This window comes from Coregonus lavaretus (assembly GCF_964263955.1).
Source record: "Coregonus lavaretus genome assembly, chromosome: 8".
NCBI lineage: Eukaryota > Metazoa > Chordata > Actinopteri > Salmoniformes > Salmonidae > Coregonus > Coregonus lavaretus.
In genome coordinates, this window is record NC_139995.1 from 50,782,612 (window position 1) to 50,809,635 (window position 27,024).

General features: G+C 47.2%; 1 protein-coding gene across 1 annotated transcript; it reads right to left on the reverse strand.

Moving 5' to 3' along the window:
* Positions 1-1,368: 1,368 nt before the first annotated feature.
* Positions 1,369-23,463, reverse strand: LOC311133952 (histone-lysine N-methyltransferase SETD5-like). Its single transcript, XM_084167580.1, has 22 exons — positions 23,348-23,463; positions 22,132-22,234; positions 19,577-19,830; positions 19,326-19,384; positions 17,821-18,008; positions 16,764-16,802; positions 15,944-16,368; positions 15,644-15,761; positions 15,127-15,236; positions 14,679-14,961; positions 14,407-14,481; positions 14,148-14,285; positions 13,687-14,046; positions 13,229-13,486; positions 12,858-12,981; positions 12,031-12,302; positions 11,752-11,808; positions 11,097-11,588; positions 5,237-5,511; positions 4,842-4,969; positions 4,388-4,476; positions 1,369-3,987 (listed from the first exon to the last, which is right to left on the reverse strand). The coding sequence occupies exons 1-22, from the start codon at positions 23,416-23,418 to the stop codon at positions 3,340-3,342; spliced, it is 4,566 nt and encodes a 1,521-aa protein (XP_084023706.1). The 5' UTR covers positions 23,419-23,463; the 3' UTR covers positions 1,369-3,339.
* Between the last annotated feature and the right edge of the window lie 3,561 nt (positions 23,464-27,024).

A 27,024-nucleotide genomic window follows, 5' to 3' on the forward strand; every position in this document is an offset into this window, starting at 1 on the left:
CCTTACTTTAGTGACCACTGATCTAACGCCTCGATCACACCGCCAGTGTTATTGCATTTTGGTACACCAAAAGTACATTCATTTCCAATGGAATGCTGCGTTTGTCAACGGCTTGACAGAAATGGTTGCAGAAGGTGAATGTTGAACTTTTGTTGCATACATATCCAGATGACGCAGCATACCATTTTGCGCAATGATGCTGTAGGTGTGATTGAGGTGTAAGGCCTTGATCACACTGATAGCGCTGTAGGTGTGATTGAGGTGTAAGGCCTTGATCACACTGATAGCGCTGTAGGTGTGATTGAGGTGTAAGGCCTTGATCACACTGATAGCGCTGTAGGTGTGATTGAGGTGTAAGGCCTTGATCACACTGATAGCGCAAAATAGTAAGCAGCATCCTCTGGATATGTGTGCAACAAAAGTTCAACATTCACCTTCTGCTACCATTTCGGTCAAGCCGTCTACACATTGTTTGACGCATACGTTCGATAAACAGAACACACGGCAACTGCCTCTGCGACGCAATGCTGCAAGGCAAACGCAGCATTCCATTGGAAATGAATGTACTTCTGGTGTACCAAAATGCAATGCCGCTGTCGGTGTGATCGAGGCGTAAGCGACCAACTGAGTAGTTTGGTGAACCACCCAACTGCATTGCCCTTCTAAGAGGACTCCGACCATGTATGTCAAAATTGTATCACCTGTTGTTTACGAAGTATGTGACAAATAAAAAATTTATTTGACCTCGTGACAAGCCGCAAGACAAATGGCGTGATGCTATAGATGTCGACGCTATTACCGCCACTGCCCGAGTGTGGCCCTCATATCTCAACCAGATACCCTTCATTACCGTGCAGTGTTACAAAGGTCTATAGCTGTATCCTCGTGATATTTTCCTAACGGTTCCTTTGTAGGTGTTCAGTCTTCTGTATGTCACAGACTGCTAGGTTTTCAATGTGTCAACTTCACAAACCTAGGCTGGATTTACAATCCACTATGCATGCTCCATAGAGGCTCTGCAACCACTTTGCGACTTTACCACACTGAGATTTGAACGGTGCGTGGCAGAATGTGTAACGTTACGCAAGCGTCAGTGACGAATTGCTCAGCAGAAAGCTTGTCCATGGAGTTTAAACTCAGCCTTACTCACAGGGTGACTCCCTAGCCTTACTCGTCGACTGGTTTGTCAGGCTAAGGAGATATTTCACCATTCACTTCAGTGTGTACAGTATATAATCAATTCTTTCAAATAAAACATGGCAGTGTTACATACTATGTAAAGAAATGTTCACTATTTCTTGAACAGATTTTTGAGAACGGGTATATACACCATAGTGCATGAAATATCAAAAGGGCAATTTTTCAAAATACATTATCATCAGTATTTTATTATCAAAATGCATTACATCTCTTCTGCTTTATCTTTTGGATGGGGGAGTCCAAATAGTCACCACTATGCTGTGTAAAAAATAAAACAAAATGAGTTAAACGTAATTTCCCCCCCAAAAAATGCAGTGTCCAGTTTCTCCGGTAGTGGAAAGTGGAGACTTTCTGGACAGACCTAATCATCCCAATCCACCTGTCAGTCGGTCAGACCCAGAAAAGAAATATCATGCGGCAAATTTAGTGTACTATATTTCTCTTTGTACAGTTTAACACATTTTATACAAGTACACATGATCATACATTGTAGTTTCATTTTAGGGGGTATTTCTTTCTTTACTTAAGGTGCTGGTAGTTTTGGGTGACATTTCTCAGAAGTCTTCTGTCAAACATTCATGTAACAAGTGAGTACCCTTATGTCTGTGGATGAGGCAATAAGAGGAAAGGTCAAGTGTCCGGTCAAGCTGGCCAGTCCCTCTGTCAGAAGCCCCAGTGTGGTTCCTGGGGCCCCAAAGACATTTACTCCCAACCAAACTAGAAATTCCAGTCCGAATGATTTCCATCTTCCTGCGGTCTAGTCTGTCACTAGGAGACTACAACTCTGTGTGCATCAGCAATGTCATTTAACGTTGATTAAAAGTCCCACTGCTGTGGTCATGGCACATGACTTGATAAACTTTGTGTTGTGATTTTCATATTTTTGTTTTATATTCAGTTGGTGAGGACCCTACTAAAATGGGGGTACAGCATTCTGTGGAAAGTGAGACTTCTTGAAGCAGCAACAAATAAGGAGAACACAGCAGCCTTTTCTTTTTATATTGTTCAAACCATCCTCCTGTTTTCTTAGGTGGCATATGGAATGCAAGGAATGGTCAGAAGGAGAGAAAAAATATATTCTCTATATACATTTTAATAAAAAGAATCCGACAGGATTCAAAAGACGACAAACCCAACAACGGAGTAAAGAAAACAAATCTTCTTCTGCTTCTTCCTTCTCACTCTGTCCCTGCATTCCAGCACAATACAAGGGTTTTAACGATTACTAGGATGTATTTCTGGCAAAAGTTTGATTCCAAATTACAGATGGCAAGTTGAATCAACCGATTTGTGGGAAACATAACTGGATTTAACTGTAAATAACTTAAAACGAAAACAACTGCAGCACCATGAATTACAAGATCTGTATGACTCAAGTACATTATAGCAAATCTACTGAGAAGTAGTAATACATCAAATCAAAACAGTCAAGTGGGGAAGAAAAAAAAGAGCAGAAGAAAAACAGTAAAATACAGATCAAGAGTTTTCAGAAAAATGTTTTACACAAAAAGTTAGAAATCATACGGAATGATTTTTAGGGAGCTCTTGACTGCCACCCTCTCTGCATCTTTATAACTGATGATACACATATACGCTCTCGCTGGTATCGTTTCCCCTTTCCAAACTAAACACATGTATACTTGCAGGACTGGCCCGGCTGCTGGCCAAATAACAAAAAGTTACCTCGACAAAATCTCTGCTGAGTTACACCTGCCATCTCAGCATTATCAAACCAGGTACCAAAACAACAGGTACATTTCTTCAAAAACAAAAACACTTTGTACAGATACTCGTGGTTTAGTTTCACCATCTCCTTAGCCTGTTTTACGCAGTCTGTTCATGTCAGGGTAATTTCAAATTACAAATGATTTCTCTTTTTTGTTGAACATTTATTATTTAATTTTTTTCCATTGATTCCTTGAGGATGTTGAAGTTCCTCGATTAGCTAGGCGCAGAACGCAGTAAATTGTTTTCCGCAAAAAGAAAGACAGAAAATAAGAAAGGAGAATTAGAAGAAGCTGAGTCTTCGCTCCTCTGAGGTCTGTACATATCCCCAAGCCTAGTTTCTCCAGAGGGTTTAGGAGAAGAGGTACACTATTTCACTTACGCTCACGCAAAAACACACACAAACACAACATCCTAAAAGCTTCCTGACTGTGTCCTTACTCCCGACCCCTGTATGGGGGGGTGCTGGAACTGACTGAGTGGTGCCCCGCGCTGCGGGTAGTGTTGGCTGGCGTTGGCCGCCAGGAGCCTGGAGCCGGCCTGCAGCACCGTCTGCCCGGGGCTGCCTGGTTTCAGGCTCCGGGACGCCAGCTGCTGGCTCAGTCTGGAGGCGTGGTTCCCCGCTGCACTGGCGCCCAAGTCTGTTTTAGGGTTGCCGTGAGCCCTGGAGCCAGGGGTAGGAGACCCTGACAACCCGCTATTCAAGAGGCTGGCTTTTAGCTGGCTCCCGGCGCTGTACACGTGGGACCCATCCATACTGCTGCTGCTGCTCGGCTGGTGCAGGGCGCCTCCTGGCGGTCTGGAGGCCCCACACAGGGCTGAGTCTGCAGAGATGGTTTGGTTGGAAAAGGAGGACGGGGAGTTGAGGGGCTGTTGTGGATGCTGCTGCGAGTGGTCTTGGGATAGGGCGGGGTGGGAGGACAGGCGAGGGTAGAAGCCCTGGCCTGAGGGAGGGGGGGCCGAGGGGCTGTAGGAGCCATGGAATGGAGAGGACGCACTCTGCTGAAGGAAGGCCGGACTGTCCGCTGTCTGCTGGAGGCTATCCGATAAGGGGGGCTGCACCTTAGAACGACAAACACACAAAGTACTTACAATTAACTTGACACCCAGTACACACCTCGAACAAATTAACATCCAAACACAAGTGTGCCAACAAAAAAAACAACAGGCCAGACAAAACAAAAACCAGGCCAGACAAAACAAAAACCAGGGGTGTAATCATTACTCAAAACAGTTGCAAAACATTATTTTTTGCAACGAAATATAGCGTTTCTATTGGACAGATTCAGGTAGGTCTCTCCTGGTTTGCTGAACCTGTCCAACAGAAACACTAGTTTCCGATGCAAAACAGAACGTTTTGCAACTCTTTTGAGTAATGATTACACCTCTGGCCAGACAAAACAAGAATCAGCCCAGACAAAACGAAACACTAAATTCTCACAAATGACGTAGGACACCATACCTGGTGAGTGTAGACTGACTGGATGTATCTCTGTGGGCTCTTCATGGGAGAGGCCAGGGGAACTGTCTGGATCTCATACCGGTCTGCATCTGGGATAAACACAACAGGACACACGCTTACATGAAAAATGTATGCACTCACTAACTGTAAGTCGCTCAGGATAAGAGCGTCTGCTAAATGACTCAAATGTAAAATCAAATGTAACAGGAGAACAGATGGTACATGCATGCGCATTCCCTGAAACCTCTGAACCTCTGAATTCGGCAAACGTCTGTGTTTCAAATTAGGCTAGATATCTACATTTCAGACAAGACAAACCTGGACTTCAGCCTAAACACACCTAGACGTCTATATTTCAGACTACAATGGGGACAGGAGGACATCTGGTCTGAACTTTCTACTATGCCACATTCATGTGAAAACGATAAACTGGTAGTGAAAACGAGTGCAGTACCAGGGTCCTTGTCAGCAGTCGAGCCGTCTGTCCTCTTCAGCATGCGGTCCATCTTGAGGGAGCCCCTCAGTACCCGCTCCAAGACGCCCTGGCCCTCCCTCAGCCGCTCTACTGTCGTGGGCACCATCCTGTATCAAAGCAAAACACCAACACCGTCATGTACAGTACGTTCAATCACACAAGGGGTTTATGTTCAGATGAGCTGGCTATGTCTGGAGACACTGCATGGGGCTCAGGTTGCTAATGGTCCCACCTTCCCAAGCAAATAGTCTCAAACACCAGTCAACCCCACAACACAACATAAAAAAAGGTGGGACAGCAAAGGTGGATATGTCTGAAAACAGGGAACAAAGTGCTGTGAGAGAATGTGGTGTGGCAGCGATGTCTAGTCTTACCAGTCGCTGGTGCCCTCCTGATCCCTGGGCTGCTGTTGCTTTGGTGGTCCCACAGCGTGGGAGACGGTGGTGTGGTGGTGGTTATCTGGGGGGCTCACCTCCTCCATCTGGGGGGGGGAGGAGAAGGAGCTGTGGGGGGAGGCCGGGGGCTGCAGATGGAGGGAACGGGGGCCTCCGGGGGAGCCGAGGCGGGTGGGGGTGCCCAGGGAGCTGCCCCCGTGCTCTGGGTCCTTGCTGCTCCCCTGCTTCCTCTTACGGTACTCCAGCAGAGACACCTGAGGAGTTGAGGAGTCGAGGGAAAATAACCACTCCAAGTCAGCCATATGTACAGCCTTAGTCCCATGAGGTCACACACACAATGTCACACAATACCACTGGTTGCATTGAAACACCAGTTATCATTCACCAGAGCGGTATGGACAGACAACGTCATGCACCATGTCAACTATTAAACGACTCGACCTTGAATGTTACCAGCTGATTGACCATAGACCAAACATCCAAAATGTTCCCAAACCCTAAACGGCTCTCCACAGTATTTTCACAGTCTACGCAAATGGAGCGTTCCAAAAATTCAGCAGCACAAAAGTACGTAAAATTACGTACTGTAGAGAACAACGCAAACTAATCTCAGTCGGATCCGTTGCATAGACTGTGTAGAGCCCTTAACTGGAAGAGCAACCACTGGTCGATGATTGAATACGTCTACCATCCTGGAAGTTCTATTTTGTTCCATGATGGGTCAACGTCATCCTCTGTTGACGTGGTTATCTGACGTTGGTAAGTGCAAAAATACAATACCTTGGGAGGGATGGTCATTGGAATGAGTTGACTTTGACAATAAGACAAAAGACAAAGAAACAATCCCGTGTAGCTTTAGCACTCCGTCCTTACAGTGTTGGGACAAACCCCTGCTGAATGCCAACAAAAATAAATTTTTGTACCAGAGTAGTCATCAATGCCATTACCAGAATCGGGAAGCAAACATGTTCCGTTTTTTTGTCAGGCACCAACCTTCTGTTTGCCTTTTGAAGCCTTTTTATGTTTTATGGATAGTTAGTAACGGGTCAAAATCTAACATCAGCACCGGCAACTTGTCATCATCATCATCATCAAATGAAACATCACACAAAGCAACCACTGCGAGGTCAGACACGAAACAGAAAACAAGGAACACAACAAAAACAGAACCACAGAGCACTCACTAAGGTACATATACCCACACTCAGAGACAATGAGAGAGAACAGCCCGGTACATATACCCACACTCAGAGACAATGAGAGAGAACAGCCCGGTACATATACCCACACTCAGAGACAATGAGAGAGAACAGCCCGGTACATATACCCACACTCAGCGACAATGAGAGAGAACAGCCCGGAACATTCAGCCACACTCAGAGACAATGAGAGAGAACAGTCCGGCGGAATGATGTCATGGCAAAGGCAGCAGATTCAAGGAGGGTACAGGGGGGTGGGGTGAGAGATATGGAGCAGGCTGGCTGAATAGACAGTCCGATATCAGGGCTATCGGGGGGCGGCGAGCTGAACCCAAAGAGGGCGTAGAGAAGGGTAGGGGGACACCTAGACCCTTAGAGTTGCCATCAGGGCCTTAGGACTTGAAGAATGGCCACGCACTAGGGTCTTGGGATCTGAGGACTACTGTATTTGTTAAAGCCTTTTGATACCGCTTGGGCCCTTAGAACAGCTTCTCAGGCTCCAAATGCTTATTTTATGGGCCTTCTGATTGTCCTTGGACCCTTAGGGGTGCCTCTTGAAGGGCTGCTAGTATGGGTCTTAGATGGGCATTGGCCATACTGCTGGTATGATCTGACTTGGGCGTGGGTCAAGGCTGGTGAAAGGGGATGCAGGCACAGGAGGACAGAACTATGGATGAGATGGACCGTAGACGAATGGCCAGTGAAGCCAGCAGGGCCTAGCCCAACCTCGCCAGGCTGAAGATGATATCATGAACCATCAGCCTCGTCGTACGGCGCTCCGAGCCGATGGGGTGACCATGTTTCGGATATAGAGATGTTTAGATAAATAGATGCTACTCATGGTACGTTTTTGGAGAAGGGGGGTTTGGGGGACGGGGGTGGAGTTTGTATGCAAATGCAAAACAATATTTACATGCACACTTCTAAATGGTCGTATGGAAATATTCACCATATTTTGTACTGTCTTGTATTCACGTCTTACTGCTATAGCCTGGTAATCTGGCTGTCCTGTCAGCAGACTAACGGTTTGCAGGATGGCCCTCTGCCTTGGAAAAAACAGTGGAAGAAAGACTTGGCAAAGGTTTCAGGAGGAGCATAGGGGAGTGAGAGGGTTGACAGAACACATAACCTGTTGGGCTAGCTGCAGTAGGAAAGACAGAACATATAACCTGTTGGGCTAGCTGTAGTAGGAAAGACAGAACACACAACCTGTTGGGCTAGCTGCAGTAGGAAAGAGAACACACAACCTGTTGGGCTAGCTGCAGTAGGAAAGAGAACACACAACCTGTTGGGCTAGCTGCAGTAGGAAAGAGAACACACAACCTGTTGGGCTAGCTGCAGTAGGAAAGAGAACACACAACCTGTTGGGCTAGCTGTAGTAGGAAAGAGAACACACAACCTGTTGGGCTAGCTGTAGTAGGAAAGAGAACACACAACCTGTTGGGCTAGCTGTAGTAGGAAAGAGAACACACAACCTGTTGGGCTAGCTGCAGTAGGAAAGAGAACACACAACCTGTTGGGCTAGCTGTAGTAGGAAAGAGAACACACAACCTGTTGGGCTAGCTGTAGTAGGAAAGAGAACACACAACCTGTTGAGCTAGCTGTAGTAGGAAAGAGAACACACAACCTGTTGGGCTAGCTGTAGTAGGAAAGACAGAACACACAACCTGTTGGGCTAGCTGCAGTAGGAAAGACAGAACACACAACCTGTTGGGCTAGCTGTAGTAGGAAAGAGAACACACAACCTGTTGGGCTAGCTGTAGTGAGAAAAGAGAACACACAACCTGTTGGGCTAGCTGTAGTAGGAAAGACAGAATACACAACCTGTTGTGCTAGCTGTAGTAGGAAAGAGAACACACAACCTGTTGGGCTAGCTGTAGTAGGAAAGACAGAACACACAATCTGTTGTGCTAGCTGCAGTAGAAAAGAGAACACACAACCTGTTGTGCTAGCTGTAGTAGGAAAGACAGAACACACAACCTGTTGGGCTAGCTGTAGTAGGAAAGAGAACACACAACCTGTTGTGCTAGCTGTAGTAGGAAAGACAGAACACACAACCTGTTGGGCTAGCTGTAGTAGGAAAGAGAACACACAACCTGTTGGGCTAGCTGTAGTAGGAAGGACAGAACACACAACCTGTTGTGCTAGCTGTAGTAGGAAAGAGAACACACAACCTGTTGGGCTAGCTGCAGTAGGAAGGACAGAACACACAACCTGTTGGGCTAGCTGTAGTAGGAAAGAGAACACACAACCTGTTGGGCTAGCTGCAGTAGGAAAGAGAACACACAACCTGTTGGGCTAGCTGCAGTAGGAAAGAGAACACACAACCTGTTGTGCTAGCTGCAGTAGGAAAGACAGAACACACAACCTGTTGGGCTAGCTGTAGTAGGAAAGACAGAACACACAACCTGTTGGGCTAGCTGTAGTAGGAAAGACAGAATACACAACCTGTTGTGCTAGCTGTAGTAGGAAAGAGAACACACAACCTGTTGGGCTAGCTGCAGTAGGAAAGAGAACACACAACCTGTTGGGCTAGCTGTAGTAGGAAAGAGAACACACAACCTGTTGGGCTAGCTGTAGTAGGAAAGACAGAACACACAACCTGTTGGGCTAGCTGTAGTAGGAAAGACAGAACACACAACCTGTTGGGCTAGCTGTAGTAGGAAAGACAGAACACACAACCTGTTGGGCTAGCTGTAGTAGGAAAGAGAACACACAACCTGTTGGGCTAGCTGTAGTAGGAAAGAGAACACACAACCTGTTGGGCTAGCTGCAGTAGGAAAGAGAACACACAACCTGTTGTGCTAGCTGTAGTAGGAAAGAGAACACACAACCTGTTGGGCTAGCTGTAGTAGGAAAGAGAACACACAACCTGTTGGGCTAGCTGTAGTAGGAAACACAGAACACACAACCTGTTGGGCTAGCTGCAGTAGGAAAGAGAACACACAACCTGTTGGGCTAGCTGTAGTAGGAAAGAGAACACACAACCTGTTGGGCTAGCTGTAGTAGGAAAGAGAACACACAACCTGTTGGGCTAGCTGTAGTAGGAAAGACAGAACACACAACCTGTTGGGCTAGCTGTAGTAGGAAAGACAGAACACACAACCTGTTGGGCTAGCTGCAGTAGGAAAGACAGAACACACAACCTGTTGGGCTAGCTGTAGTAGGAAAGACAGAACACACAACCTGTTGGGCTAGCTGTAGTAGGAAAGAGAACACACAACCTGTTGGGCTAGCTGTAGTAGGAAAGAGAACACACAACCTGTTGGGCTAGCTGCAGTAGGAAAGAGAACACACAACCTGTTGTGCTAGCTGTAGTAGGAAAGAGAACACACAACCTGTTGGGCTAGCTGCAGTAGGAAAGACAGAACACACAACCTGTTGGGCTAGCTGTAGTAGGAAAGACCGAACACACAACCTGTTGGGCTAGCTGTAGTAGGAAAGAGAACACACAACCTGTTGGGCTAGCTGCAGTAGGAAAGAGAACACACAACCTGTTGTGCTAGCTGTAGTAGGAAAGAGAACACACAACCTGTTGGGCTAGCTGCAGTAGGAAAGACAGAACACACAACCTGTTGGGCTAGCTGCAGTAGGAAAGACAGAACACACAACCTGTTGGGCTAGCTGTAGTAGGAAAGACAGAACACACAACCTGTTGGGCTAGCTGTAGTAGGAAAGAGAACACACAACCTGTTGGGCTAGCTGTAGTAGGAAAGAGAACACACAACCTGTTGGGCTAGCTGTAGTAGGAAAGAGAACACACAACCTGTTGGGCTAGCTGTAGTAGGAAAGACAGAACACACAACCTGTTGGGCTAGCTGTAGTAGGAAAGACAGAACACACAACCTGTTGGGCTAGCTGCAGTAGGAAAGACAGAACACACAACCTGTTGGGCTAGCTGTAGTAGGAAAGAGAACACACAACCTGTTGGGCTAGCTGTAGTAGGAAAGAGAACACACAACCTGTTGGGCTAGCTGCAGTAGGAAAGAGAACACACAACCTGTTGTGCTAGCTGTAGTAGGAAAGAGAACACACAACCTGTTGGGCTAGCTGTAGTAGGAAAGACAGAACACACAACCTGTTGGGCTAGCTGTAGTAGGAAAGACAGAACACACAACCTGTTGGAATAGCTGCAGTTTGAAAGACAGTATACAGATAAAGAAAGAAATGTGTAAATCATTCTAGAAGTCCCGCATTATTAGTTTCTAAAGACAGTTGAAAGTCAATGGGGCCAACTGACAGACAACAGAAAAGATAAATGTAACAATTTGTCAAAATAAAAAACCATGTAGATGTTTTGGAAAATTATTACCCAACGTCTATTTTGATTTAATTATGTCGATGTGGAGTCACTGAGAACGATTGATCTATTTGACACATAGTGAATAGAAAACACAAAGCAAGGGAAGATCACAACATGACTGAGTATCCTTTAAGTTTTCACATACCACAGTCTCAATATCACTCTCCACTCAAAATTGGGACTTTATACCAATAAGCATGTAGGTACTACTTCCATACTACCGCTACGGACCTACTTATCGTACCCCCATTTGGGAATTTAACTTTATTAACAGTATAATTTCTGAGGGGGGGAAAAAACAAAAGCAGGAAGAAGCTGAGAGAGTTGGAGGACTTGCCTTCTTCTTCTGTGGTGGGTTGCTGGTGTGGTGGGGTGGCGTACCGCCGTCCGGGTAGCAACCGCCATAGTGCGGCTCGCTGTAGGGCGACAGCGAGCCAGGCCCCGCCTCAGCCAGGATCCCCTGGCCACTCACGGCGCTGTAGAAGGACTCGGCCGGGGAGTAGCTGCCCTCTGATTGGCTGAGGCGCCTGTCAGTGGGGGCAGCGGGGGCAGGGTTGCCCAGGTTAGCGTTGAGCGGGGAGCAGGTGTAGATGAGGTTGAACTCCGTCCTGAAGCTCTGCTCTCTGGCCTGCTGGGCCGACTCGGACGGGGTACCCGGCGCCAAGGGAGTGAGCGGCCCCTGTGTGTCAGGAGGATGAGGCCCCGTTGCCGAGAGGAGAGTGAAGTCGTCTGACATGGCGGGCACAGGGCTCTCCAGGCCCGAGGAGAGGGAGAGGTCGGGAAACTGCAGGGCGCAGCGCTGGGCGTCAAAGTCTGGCCGGAGGCACGGCTATAGGTGGAGCAGAGGAGGAGAACAGAGTTACAAGATAAACCCTGCAACACAAAACTGCCCTCACCGGACCCTGTGTTCCCTGTCCCGTGAGACTAAAGCGAATACCATCTAGCCCTGGCTTCAGTGCTCTGACAGCTGATCTGGGTCTGTGAGTGCCTACCTCTGGAGAGATGGACCCCGGCCTGTGCACAGGAGAGGCCTCTGGAGACGATATGTTCTGGATGGGTAGGAGAGGGGGAGAGAGACGTAAAACACCACTACAAACAGATAGGTAGTACAGTGAAAACAACCATGCATATGCACTGTAGTTCACAATGCTGAAGTTTCATGTTCTTGTGGCCCATCGACTGTGTGTGGTTTTGTATGTGTGTGTGTGTGTATTTCAGTATGTCATATTTGTGTGTGTGTTTTCTAGGGGTGTTCTCCGTGTCCCCGGTACCTCAAACTGCAGTGGCGTGTTGCAGCGGCTGGTGGGCAGCGAGGGCAGCGGTGAGTAGCCATTGGACAGCCGGTGCTCCTCGTCGCCGTAGCGACCTAGCATCGCGGCGCCGGCGTAGGAGGCAGGGCTGAGCACGGGGTGGTCTGAGGGCAGTGGGGGCGTGATGGGCAACAGGGGCCGCAGAAGCAGACTGTGTTCTTCTGAGCCGGGCAGCGGTGGAGCCGCCTCCGGGCCGTAGATGGACCACCGCTTCTTGGGGGGTGCCGCCAGTTCTTTTTAGCGCGAGCGGAAAGAAAGCAACAGCGTTTGATTATCTGCTGTGACAGGTGTCAGCATATGCCGATGATTAAAAGGATCTTCATTTGGGGTTAGGTTCATTAAAAATTAGATGATGTGTGTGGTTGACTAATTAGGACAAAGTAGGTAAAACAATAGATTAATAACCAATGTTGAATTAACATTTATTATTAGATCATATTGGCATAACCTCCAACTTCAAGACTACTATACCAGACCTGTGTTCAAAAAACTATTTTAAATCCTTTCAAATATTGTAGCTGTGCTTGATTGAGCTTGCCTGTTGCAGTGGAACCAATAGAAAAGTCCCAAAAGTGCAAACCCAGCCCACCTGGCAGGCTAAAGCGAATGCTTAATGTATTTGAAAGATGGAACCAATAGAAAAGTCCCAAAAGTGCAAACCCAGCCTATAGCGAATTCTCAATGTATTTGAAAGATTTCGGACAGTATTTGAAACCAGGTCTATACTAGATTAGAAACACTACTAGACTTGTTAGTAGACAGTGAACAGAGTAAAAAGTGGTAGATACCGGCTTTGAAAGGGTTGGGGGTGGAGCTGCTGCTGTTACTTTGGTGAGAGGAGGTGGACTCGGTGCCGTCCTCCAGGCCCCCCGAGCAAAGCCCGCTCTCGTCCTGGGCTTGTTGGATCCATCTCTGAACATAGGATAGATACAAACAGATGTAGGCCTGAGACAATATACCAACAATCTATCTAATTTATATAGGGAAGTGAACAAGTGCACACTTTAGTGGACAGGAGAGATTATTTGGATGCATCCACTTCCATCAGCCCCTTCCTTCTCGAGCACCTGCTACATATCACACTACATTTCCCATCTACCCCTATTCTCCATTGAACCCAAACCCCACAACTCTCCCCTCTTTCTCTCTACACTGGTACCTTCTTGAAGGAGCCGTAGCTGGCGTCCACGCTGACGGGCCGGCGCCGGCGCTCGGGGTTGAAGGGCGAGCCGAAGCGTACGTAGTGCTTGGGCGCTGTGCAGATGAGTGGCGAGGCCGCCAGGCCCGGCAGCATGTTGAGTGTGGTGGCCAGCACTGTGGGGTCGGTGGTGATGCGCAGCTGCCGCTCCACTGTGGGCACCTCCTGCTGGGCCACCTTGTCCAGCACCTTGTCGTTCAGCCACTCTGTCACCAGATACTAGAGGGTGGGGGGAGACTTTTTAGTGACAAATTGTCAAGTTTTTGTATGACATTTGTATTGTTTTGATATTAGCCTATAAATCTGTAATTCAGCAAGGAAAAATAGGTTCTTAACCTCAAAAGAGTTATCCTGGTTCAATAAATAATAATGATTAAATCCCCAAAAAGGTGGTTGGAAGCCAGACCCATCCCGCTCACCTTCTTGGTCTTGGGCAGGCTGCGCAGGATGCCCTTGTTCAGAGCACTCAGGCCTTCTCCGTCTAAGACCTGCCCGGCTCCCAGTGCTCCGTCCACCAGCCCCAGCTCTGAACCGGAGGCCCTCAGGGGGCTTTCCTGCACCTCAGCCGACGCCCCCTGCTCCAGGGCCGCCTGCTGCTGGGCCAGGGCCTGCCGCTGGCGCCGGGCGCGCTGCGACGAGCTGGAGCGGTAGCGCGAGATACGGCTCTTAGGCCGGGGCTTGGAGGAGCGGGCCGGGGGAGGCTTGGGGGGTGCGAGGGGTTCCGGGAGGGGAGCGGCAGACGCCTGGGCCTTGTCTGCGTCGGCTGCTGAGGAGGGTTCCTGGAGACCGAGAGGGAGATTCTGTTAGGGGATAAATATTGAAATTGAACATAAAGTTGAAAAAGAATGTGGCGCTAAGGGGGGAGGAAAGTCCGACTCACAGTGGCGTAGGTTGCACGGCGGGTGCTTATCCCCACCCCTGCTTGGATGCCCCCCGTGGGGTTGCCTCTGCTCCACTCCTCGGACTCCAGGCTCTCATGTTTGGCCTGATCTATGCCCCCTGTGGTAGATGTCCTCTTCTACAGCGACAGAGAGGGTGGATTACGAACTGAAGACTAATACTACAATTCCATAATATTACAGTGGGTTGGTCAGTGTGACAGGAAATGATGTCAGAGCGGTGATGTAGGCAGCACATACCTGTCTACTGGAGATGAGGACTCCGTTCTCTTCCAGCTCGCCCTCCTCTCCTTCCTCCTGCTTGAGGAGTCCCTCCTGCAACACACATGCACAGACACATTACTTTCTGAATGTTAAATGTCGTACATTTTCATTGCACAGTGCACACACACCAGTGTGTCTTAGTGGGACAGCACCACATTCCATTACAAACTGCCACACACACACACCTCAACGTTAACTGTACACTTACACACACACACAAGTGTCTTTGCACCAAGATTCACACACACCTCGATATCACTGTTGCCCAGGCTGGCGTTGCCCTGCAGAGTCTCCCGGACCTCGCCACTCTCCTCGGGCGGCTGGTTACTGTCGTCCGACATCCCTTCCATCTCTCTTCTCCGGGCCTTCCGCCGCCGCGTCTCCGCCCCAGTGTGCCCCGGGAGCTGGGAGGGCGGGGGCAGCAACCCCGTGCCGGGGCAGAGTAGGGTCTCGCGCGGGTTCAGATTATGCTTCTGCACAGGGCAGTTCTGCTGGTTGCCCTTGTGGCAGGCGCAGTCCACCTTATAGTTACTGTAATAATGATAATACATAGGATTTTCATCACACTTTTCTGAACCCCAAAGATGCTGCTGTAGGGTCGAGACACAGGCGAGAGAAACAGTCTTTTGTGCCATTTGTTACAACTGCTGATGTAAAAAAGGCTTTTATAGATACCACTGATTCATTGATACTGACCAGCTATTGAACTCGTAGTCAAAGCTGATGGTGACCTCGGCGTCCCTGGTGATTTGCGTGACAGCGTAGACACAGAGGTGGATCATGCCCTCGGCGATCATATGCCGAACCTGGAGAGGAAACAGAAGGCTAGTCTTCTATCAAGGAGATGGAAACATAACTGTATCCATTTCCCTCTAGAAGGGTGCGTCTCAATAGTCTTAAGTGGCCTGCTCTCCTAATCTCCTTTCCTTCATCTACGCTGACGTCAGAGATCTGGACAGGTGAGACCTACATCTGCATTGCTTGCTGTTTGGGGTTTTAGGCTGGGTTTCTGTACAGCACTTTGTGACATCTGCTGATGTAAAAAAAGGCCTTTTTAAATACATTTGATTGATTGACTGACCTAAATTCACCTGACCTGAGACTTCAAATGAGTGCTGTGAACTAAGGACCGGAGATGAGGAGAGGGAGACGATTGAGATGCATCCAATGCCTTTATTGAAGAAAACAAACTAACAAAACCAAGATGGCTGACCTCTGCGTTGGGCGTACAGGACCTCCGGATGAAGCGTGCATCATTCCCAAACGTCCGCGCGTCCACGCACATCTCCACCTCGTTGAATTTGGAGTAGAACAGCACGAAGGGGTAGGGCCTAAAACAAAAGTCAAAATAATGTCAAACTTGCCATTTTTGCATAAGATTTTACAGTGCTAGTATGTTTATTCTGAATACAGCCTACATTTCCTCCATAAAACATTTTTAAAACACTGGTGCAGTTTAACACAATTCCTCCACAGCGTATGAATATTTCACCTTATTTCAGAGAATGCATACTTTTTGAAGAAGTGTCCGTTGACCTCAAACTGCTGTTTCAGCATGACCTTGCCCCGGTACTCGATGATCAGGGTATCTGGCTCTAGATCCCTTGCCGCCCGCAGGATCTTCCTGTGGTTCTGCATGCGCGTCACCCGCGCCAGCTGTAACTGCATCTGAGAGCCCAGCACCGTATTGTTGCACGCCAGCTCTGTGCGGTTAATTGTGTCCATGGTGTCCGCCGAGGCGTTGACCTGGGCCGGTGAGGTTGCCTCACTCACCACGCCCTCGGCGGTAACGGCACGGTGCAGCTGGAGCAGTGTCTGGATGTCAGCGCTGTACTGGTTGGCTGTAGCCTCCTCGTACTGGTCCGTCCACTGGCGGATGCGGCTCTCCCAGCCCTCCGCTGTAGTCTCGTCCACCGCGCTGGCCTCCGTGGTGGAGTTCTGGGGGAGGGTGGGAGGAGAGTTTTTCCTTCAGAGCCGTGTCGTGTTAAAAATAAATGAACTTATTTCAGGTCTACAACATGTGTTTCTTCTTGCTTTGGAGCCATACTATGTGAAAGTGCTTAGAGATGCATGGGTTATCATGGGTGGGAGGCTGGGTAATGCACTGTGCTCTAGATCACCTGCACCGTATCATAACAAGGTTATGGGTGTCTTTGTGTTATGCTCAATGGAACATAGGTCACAATGGATTCCTGGTGCGACACAAAGTGGCACTGATGACAACATTTGGTCTTTCTTCACCGTATACACTAATGCTGTGAAGTTGAAATGTGTAGTAGTATACATTGATATATAACTAAACAGAAGATCCTCAGGATTTTCATTAATCTTACCTTCATCCTCATGGATTTTCTAGAACCCTCTCTGAAGGCCTGTAAAGACAGATAGTGTTGTTTACTCACAACGTTTAGAGAGTCTCCTACTCACAACCTTCAGACAACGTTTCAGAGTCCACTCAACTTTTACATAAAGTTTCAGTCTACTTAAAACATTTACACAAAGTTTAAGAGAGTCTGTATTCAACGTTTAGACATTTCAGAGTTTAATCTAAATAATGTACCAAAAATAACTATTTTTGCTTCTAGAAAAAGAGTGCAACTCCTCTCTTGGCCTCTAGAGGTCTATAATAGGCATATTCAATAGGGGTGTGCCAAGTAGTCCGACAAAAAACAGATATGGGACATTTTCCTGATACGATTTTTACTTCATAATTACCTGTGATCAAAAAAAAAAATGTTCAATGTGAGGTGCTACATGGTCTAAATAACTCAACTGGCTAGTTTGCCTGTCTGTAAAAAGGGCGGGCGGGCTGTACGTTGACCCTAGTGCTCCGATTGGATAGAGCGAAGCTGTATTTCTCCGTCCACAGCAAACTTGTCTTCCCGCTGCAAGTTGAGGACACACACCCCTCCGTGCGCTGCTCCTAATCTGCAGCTTTTTTGGTCTATAAACGTGCAGGGAGATCTACTTAGGCATATAAAAATATATATATTTTTAATCTGATCACGAGTATCATTACACATACGATTACGAATATGCGTACGGCCAGATCGGCACAACCCTAATATTCAGCCTTCTCAGCTAGTTAAACAGGAAACTCTGCCATCTTGGTCCTCTTACTACCAGCGAGTTCTGCATTGGCACACTCGGCCCCTTTTCCAACTTTGCTCACGTGACATTTGGCAATTTTCCCCACACTATCGCAGTCTTTAGCTAGGACACTCTACCCCTGCATTTAGCCCACCTGGCGGCTGGCACCTTCCACTATCACTACATTCAGCACATTTGGCACTTTTGCCTGGCATGCCTCGCATTTAGCGCACACATGGGACTCTTTGCAGTGCTAATTGAGCTCATTTTAGGGATGTGTCCTCACTTCCTGGTCCCTACCTTGATCTTCTTGGCCTTGGGCACTCCGCGGGCCTTCTCCGTGCTCTTCTTCCTCTTCTTGGACTTGTTCCGCTTGACGCGGTTGACAGTGAGCGTGATGCTGGTGGGCGTGTGTTGCGTTGCCGTGTAGGACACTGTGGCGGGCGACACCTCCTCGTCGCCGCTCTCCGTGGCACTGCTCTCGCCCACTGGAAATACAAGAAGAGACGGACTTGAGCATGCGCAGGTACGCAGCAAACTTCCTATCCACCTGGGTCCACCAACAGTAAAGGGCTTGGTTTCCTGGACTAATATTAAACCTGGTCCTGGACTGAACACACCAAGACAGTCATGAAGAGGGCACGACAAAGCCTATTCCCCTTCAGGAGACTGAAAAGATTTGGCATGGGTCCCCAGATCCTCAAAAAGTTATACAGCCGCACCATCGAGAGCATCCTGACTGGTTGCATCACTGCCTGGTATGGCAACTGCTCAGCCTCTGACCGCAAGGCACTACAGAGGGTAGTGCGTACGGCCCAGTATATCACTGGGGCCAAGCTTCCTGCCATCCAGGACCTCTATACCAGGTGGTGTCAGAGGAAGGCCCTCAAAATTGTCAAAGACTCCAGCCACCCTAGTCATAGACTGTTCTCTCTGCTACCGCACGGCAAGCGGTACCGGAGCGCCAATTCTAGGTCCAAAAGGCTTCTTAACAGCTTCTACCCCCAAGACTCCTGAACAGCTAATCATGGCTATCCGGACTATTTGCATTGCCCCCCCCCCCCTTTTTTTACGCTGCTGCTACTCTGTTTATTATCTATGCATAGTCACTTTAACTCTACCCACATGTACATATTACCTCAACTAACCGGTGCCCCCGCACACTGACTCTGTACCGGTACCCCCTGTATATAACCTCCCTACTGTTATTTTATTTCACTGCTGCTCTATAATTATTTGATTTTTTACTTAACCAACAATGCAGTTTTAAGAAAAAAAAGTGTTAAGGGCTTGTAAGTAAGCATTTCACTGTAAGGTACACCTGTTGTATTCGGCACATGTGGCAAATAAAATGTGACTTGATTTGATTTGATTTGATAAGCTATTTCAATAGAGATTTTCTTTTGAGCTTTTTAGTCCAGGACTACCCTTAATCTGTGTCCAGGAAAACTGGCCCATGGAGTTTACATGAGGTTACGGGGCGGCAGGTAGCTTAGTGGTTAAGAGCGTTGTGCCAGTAACCGAAAGGTCGCTGGTTCTAATCCCTGAGCCGACTAGGTGAAAAATCTGACGATGTACCCTTGAGCAAGGCACTTAACCCTAATTGCTCATGTAAGTCACTCTGGATAAGAGCGTCTGCTAAATGACTAAAATGTAAATGTAAAATGTTAAGTTGAGGCCAATTGGCAAAATGTATGTACGTACTGCCAAAGCATTAATGTTGTGGCTGTATGCATGTTCCATACTTGGAAGACAGACATTGAGATGTATGTTATGCAGTCTGTGTCAAGTACCCTTCACAATACCTGATACATTTTCTGGTTTCCTGCGTTGGCCGTACAGTCCTTTCCTCCTGTCCAGCCCCCTGAAATCACAGAAATAAGAATATTACATCCAGGAAATTGCAGATCTTCTATATCAATATATGACTTATACTATGTATGTGTACTCATGCAAGACAAATAGAATTGGTGACACACAAATACAGCCAACATGTATAAAATCACCCGGCACTTCTACACATCAACAGAGTGTACTCGGGAAGGCGTTCTCTCACCTGCAGCTCTCGCACTTGATGAGGAAGCCATCCTGCGTCAGGCTGCAGTGGCACCAGCTGGCCACAGCCCCGTCCTCCTCCGACGAGCTGTCGCTGTCGGCCGAGTTCTCCTCCTGGCCGCCATTGGTGGCGTTGTCATGGTAGCGGGAGGCGGGGCCGCGCGCCACGCCATTGAGCTCCATGCGGGGAATGATGGTTTGGGAGAGCGGGGAGGCGGGTGGGGTGGGGGGAGGGGGTGCACCATAGTTGTGATCCTGACAACACACAACGGAAGACTGTTGCATCTTCAAACAACGGGCGTTCAGGAAGAGGAAACGGAAAATGGAAGACGAATGAAAATGAGGACAAACCAAATGGTACGTGACAATACAACCTTTTAGCTGGAAACACAAGGCGGCGCTGTGTGAACGTGTCAAGCAGCTTTAGAGAGTTCCAACATTGAGCTGACTTTATTTGGTTTGGTTTGTCGACTTAACCGTGTTGTGAGGGATAATCCTTCCTCTCTGACGTAAGATTTCACATGCAACAGTACTGGCTTTACATGCTCTCACACTGACTAATTCATTTAGTTTTCTGCAAAAAGTCCACAAGGGACATCTTATATAAATAGGACTTGACCGAAATATTGATAACTAAGTATATAATAGAGACTGGCCTATAATTACATAAAAGGTTGATATCTAAGTATAGAACAGAGACTGGCCTATAATTACATTGAAGGTTGATATCTAAGTATAGAACAGAGACTGGCCTATAATTACATTGAAGGTTGATATCTAAGTATAGAACAGAGACTGGCCTATAATTACATTGAAGGTTGATATCTACGTATAGAACAGAAACTGGCCTATAATTACATTGAAGGTTGATATCTAAGTATAGAACAGAGACTGGCCTATAATTACATTGAAGGTTGATATCTAAGTATAGAACAGAGACTGGCCTATAATTAGATGGAAGGTTGATATCTACGTATAGAACAGAGACTGGCCTATAATTAGATGGAAGGTTGATATCTAAGTATAGAACAGAGACTGGCCTATAATTAGATGGAAGGTTGATATCTAAGTATAGAACAGAGACTGGCCTATAATTAGATGGAAGGTTGATATCTAAGTATAGAACAGAGACTGGCCTATAATTAGATGGAAGGTTGATATCTAAGTATAGAACAGAGACTGGCCTATAATTAGATGGAAGGTTGATATCTACGTATAGAACAGAGACTGGCCTATAATTAGATGGAAGGTTGATATCTAAGTATAGAACAGAGACTGGCCTATAATTAGATTGAAGGTTGATATCTACGTATAGAACAGAGACTGGCCTATAATTAGATGGAAGGTTGATATCTACGTATAGAACAGAGACTGGCCTATAATTAGATGGAAGGTTGATATCTAAGTATAGAACAGAGACTGGCCTATAATTAGATGGAAGGTTGATATCTAAGTATAGAACAGAGTCTGGCCTATAATTAGATGGAAGGTTGATATCTACGTATAGAACAGAGACTGGCCTATAATTAGATGGAAGGTTGATATCTACGTATAGAACAGAGACTGGCCTATAATTAGATGGAAGGTTGATATCTACGTATAGAACAGAGACTGGCCTATAATTACATTGAAGGTTGATATCTACGTATAGAACAGAGACTGGCCTATAATTAGATGGAAGGTTGATATCTACGTATAGAACAGAGACTGGCCTATAATTAGATGGAAGGTTGATATCTACGTATAGAACAGAGACTGGCCTATAATTAGATGGAAGGTTGATATCTAAGTATAGAACAGAGACTGGCCTATAATTAGATGGAAGGTTGATATCTAAGTATAGAACAGAGACTGGCCTATAATTAGATGGAAGGTTGATATATACGTATAGAACAGAGACTGGCCTATAATTAGATGGAAGGTTGATATCTAAGTATAGAACAGAGACTGGCCTATAATTAGATTGAAGGTTGATATCTACGTATAGAACAGAGACTGGCCTATAATTAGATGGAAGGTTGATATCTACGTATAGAACAGAGACTGGCCTATAATTAGATGGAAGGTTGATATCTACGTATAGAACAGAGACTGGCCTATAATTAGATGGAAGGTTGATATCTACGTATAGAACAGAGACTGGCCTATAATTAGATTGAAGGTTGATATCTACGTATAGAACAGAGACTGGCCTATAATTAGATTGAAGGTTGATATCTACGTATAGAACAGAGACTGGCCTATAATTAGATGGAAGGTTGATATCTACGTATAGAACAGAGACTGGCCTATAATTAGATGGAAGGTTGATATCTACGTATAGAACAGAGACTGGCCTATAATTAGATGGAAGGTTGATATCTAAGTATAGAACAGAGACTGGCCTATAATTAGATGGAAGGTTGATATCTACGTATAGAACAGAGACTGGCCTATAATTAGATGGAAGGTTGATATCTACGTATAGAACAGAGACTGGCCTATAATTAGATGGAAGGTTGATATCTACGTATAGAACAGAGACATAGAGATAGAGAGAGAGAGCTGTGTACTCACAGTATATGGTAGTCCCCGATACCCATAACGGTGTGCACTCCCACAGTTGTGGTTGGGGTAGTTTTTCTCGTTCACGGCAGGACTTGCTTCCACTGACTCAGGGCTGAGAGAGAGAGAGCGAGTGAGAGAGTAGGAGAAATGTAGAGGAGTTAATGATAGAAAGACAACCAGAGATAGGGACAAGTTACAATAAACATTTTATCTAGAAAGACTACACACTTAGCTTAAATACGGTGAAAGCCATTTTTCAACCACTTATACAGCAGCTAAGCTTGGTCATATTCATTAGGCACCAAATGGACTGAAACAGGGAAGGACAACCTAAACTTGTCCAATAAGACATGCTAGTTTATCTTCGCAAAACGCTCTGCTATAGTGTGTCCTGCTGAATAAAGCCCTTTTTTAGAGGGTTGCAGCATTAACCTGCTTGTAAACAAGTGTGAAATCTACCAGGCCTGTTCTGTACACTAGATGGCACCACAGCCCAAAACATCCCCCGAGAGCCAAGGGAAGCCTGGGAGAATGATGCCCATTCGGGAAATGGAATGTCGGCCACCATTATGCCTGGCTGTTATGCACCTCCCCGTTGCCCTTTAGCAGAGGTCTCGGTGGGAGAGGAAAACAACCTTGCCTTTTACCTAACAACTACAGTCCTGGTGCACGTAGCACTGCCAAACTATCAACTGTCAGAACGCTCCATCTCAAACAAGAAAATATTACATCCCGGCGGGAGATTTTTTTGTAAATGTCGATCGTGTCTGCTTTCTGTTTCTCATTGTTTTCATGTGAAGTGAAATCCCCCTGAGTCAGGTTGGGTGAAGAAGAGTATGGGGAAGGAGGCCTGATCCAGCTACATTCCATAGAAGCTCAGTCATCGGTCTCACCGACAGTGAAGCAGCAGTGCTGGGTTCAGGTCCATTTCCCTGTGGTGTCCGGGGACATTTCCTCATACAGGGTTTAGCAGAACAATGGACTGTTGGGCTCCTATTTCAATACTTGTCTGATTTAGCCTTGGCATCATCACTATTCAGTTACAGTATGTGATGTAATGGGTGGTTGAGTGCATCAGTGCAAGGTTTTTCCACCTTGTTTCTCTTTACAATGCAAGAGAGAGAGAAAGAGAGGCTTTCACCATAGTTGACAAGTCTATTTCTAGGAGGTGACGAAGGATGCGCGTCCTCCTCACCCCACACCTCCCCCCGCCCGTGGTACTCACTCTGATCCAGCAGCCATATCTGAGTAGGACGTTTCTGGTGTGGTGACTCCCAGCGCGATTACTATGCTCATGACTTCCCGCACAGCGATGCGCAGGGAGGAGGGGAACGGGGGAGGGAGGAGGGAGGGGAGGGGAGGGGGGAGGGGGGGGGGGGGGGGGGGAGAGGGGATCACGGGGTCTGAACTGCAGCGACAGACCACTCCAGGGGAGGGGTGCCGCAAAGCCGCAGCCGACGGCTCACGGACATGGGGAGAACTGGGGGGGGGGGGAGAGAGAGAGAGAGAGAGAGAGAGAGAGAGAGAGAGAGAGAGAGAGAGAGAGAGAGAGAGAGAGAGAGAGAGAGAGAGAGAGAGAGAGAGAGAGAGAGAGAGAGAGAGAGAGAGAGAGAGAGAGAGAGAGAGAGAGAGAGAGAGAGAGGTAATTAGTGAGACAACATCACCTACAAAACACACACCTACACACGCACATAGGGCTGGTACAATTTAACAGACGGTTATGGATGAAGACCGTCATGAAAATAAACTAACCGTAAACATAAATAAATAATACATGTGTGGAATGAACAGCTGCCTGAAGATGGAACACCCAGGCATTCGGCTGCCTGAAGATGGAACACCCAGGCATTCGGCTGCCTGAAGATGGAACACCCAGGCATTCGGCTGCCTGAAGATGGAACACCCAGGCATTCGGCTGCCTGAAGATGGAACACCCAGGCATTCGGCTGACTGAAGATGGAACACCCAGGCATTCGGCTGCCTGAAGATGGAACACCCAGGCATTCGGCTGCCTGAAGATGGAACACCCAGGCATTCGGTTGACTGAAGATGGAACACCCAGGCATTCGGCTGCCTGAAGATGGAACACCCAGGCATTCGGCTGCCTGAAGATGGAACACCCAGGCATTCGGCTGCCTTAAGATGGAACACCCAGGCATTCGGCTGACTGAAGATGGAACACCCAGGCATTCGGCTGACTGAAGATGGAACACCCAGGCATTCGGCTGACTGAAGATGGAACACCCAGGCATTCGGCTGACTGAAGATGGAACACCCAGGCATTCGGCTGACTGAAGATGGAACACCCAGGCATTCGGCTGACTGAAGATGGAACACCCAGGCATTCGGCTGACTGAAGATGGAACACCCAGGCATTCGGCTGACTGAAGATGGAACACCCAGGCATTCGGCTGACTGAAGATGGAACACCCAGGCATTCGGCTGACTGAAGATGGAACACCCAGGCATTCGGCTGACTGAAGATGGAACACCCAGGCATTCGGCTGACTGAAGATGGAACACCCAGGCATTCGGCTGACTGAAGATGGAACACCCAGGCATTCGGCTGACTGAAGATGGAACACCCAGGCATTCGGCTGACTGAAGATGGAACACCCAGGCATTCGGCTGACTGAAGATGGAACACCCAGGCATTCGGCTGACTGAAGATGGAACACCCAGGCATTCGTGCGGTTGAGTCCGTTTCTGCTGTAACATGGACTGGACTCTCCAACTTGATGAAACCGTTGCTCCTTGCTGAAACAAGCAAGGTTTTGTAGCAAACAAGTTCTCAGTTGTCTAGGCAACTTCCCCCTCCCTGCAGCAGCACATGCAGTCAGGAGCGGAGGAGAGCGTCTTCCATGACCGTCACAGCCATACACGCACACAACTAAACACACACACACACCTAAAACACACACACACACCTAAACACACACTCCTAGACCCACCTAGACCACACACAAAGTAACAAGTGAAGAGTCAGCAAACACACTTCTGACCCTATGAACCTGAGGGAGATGGGTAAAGCACCAGTAGGATACAGGCAGGACCTCTATGGTCAAAACACCGTTATAGTGACAAGCATAAAGCTGGGTCCCCTGCTGCTGACACACCACTGGGCCATTTCATTTGGATCCTCAATAAACTATCGTGAGTCATACGAACTCAGAGGTCATACTAAATGCTTGGGCTTATACAGTGGGGGAAAAAGGCATTTAGTCAGCCACCAATTGTGCAAGTTCTCACACTTAAAAAGATGAGAGAGGCCTGTAATTTTCATCATAGGTACACGTCAACTATGACAGACAAATTGAGAAAAGAAAATCCAGAAAATCACATTGTAGGATTTCTAATGAATTTATTTGCAAATTATGGTGGAAAATAAGTATTTGGTCACCTACAAACAAGCAAGATTTCTGGCTCTCACAGACCTGTAAGTTCTTCTTTAAGAGGCTCCTCTGTCCTCCACTCGTTACCTGTATTAATGGCACCTGTTTGAACTTGTTATCAGTATAAAAGACACCTGTCCACAACCTCAAACAGTCACACTCCAAACTCCACTATGGCCAAGACCAAAGAGCTGTCAAAGGACACCAGAAACACAATTGTAGACCTGCACCAGGCTGGGAAGACTGAATCTGCAATAGGTAAGCAGCTTGGTTTGAAGAAATCAACTGTGGGAGCAATTATTAGGAAATGGAAGACATACAAAACAACTGATAATCTCCCTCGATCTGGGGCTCCACGCAAGATCTCTCCCCGTGGGGTGAAAATGATCACAAGAACGGTGAGCAAAAATCCCAGAACCACACGGGGGGACCTAGTGAATGACCTGTAGAGAGCTGGGACCAAAGTAACAAAGCCTACCATCAGTAACACACTACGCCGCCAGGGACTCAAATCCTGCAGTGCCAGACGTGTCCCCCTGCTTAAGACAGTACATGTCCAGGCCCGTCTGAAGTTTGCTAGAGTGCATTTGGATGATCCAGAAGAGGAATGGTCAAATGAAACCAAAATATAACTTTTTGGTAAAAACTCAACTCGTCGTGTTTGGAGGACAAAGAATGCTGAGTTGCATCCAAAGAACACCATACCTACTGTGAAGCATGGGGGTGGAAACATCATGCTTTGGGGCTGTTTTTCTGCAAAGGGACCAGGACGACTAATCCTTGTAAAGGAAAGAATGAATGGGGCCATGTATCGTGAGATTTTGAGTGAAAACCTCCTTCCATCAGCAAGGGCATTGAAGATGAAACGTGGCTGGGTCTTTCAGCATGACAATGATCCCAAACACACCTCCCGGGCAACGAAGGAGTGGCTTCATAAGAAGCATTTCAAGGTCCTGGAGTGGCCTAGCCAGTCTCCAGATCTCAACCCCTTAGAAAATCTTTGGAGGGAGTTGAAAGTCTGTGTTGCCCAGCGACAGCCCCAAAATATCACTGCTCTAGAGGAGATCTGCATGGAGGAGCCCAGCGACAGCCCCAAAATATCACTGCTCTAGAGGAGATCTGCATGGAGGAATGGGCCAAAATACCAGCAACAGTGTGTGAAAACCTTGTGAAGACTTACAGAAAACGTTTGACCTGTGTCATTGCCAACAAAGGGTATATAACAAAGTATTGAGAAACTTTTGTTATTGACAAAATACTTATTTTCCACCATAATTTGTAAATAAATTCATAAAAAATCCTACAAAGTGATTTTCTGGATTTCTTTTCTCATTTTGTCTGTCATAGTTGACGTGTACCTATGATGAAAATTACAGGCCTCTCTCATCTTTTTAAGTGGGAGAACTTGCACAATTGGTGGCTGACTAAATACTTTTTCCCCCCACTGTAAGTCTCTGCGAGTCCTCGACACAACAAGCCTAAAAAGGACTACAGAGGAAGAAGCAGCAGT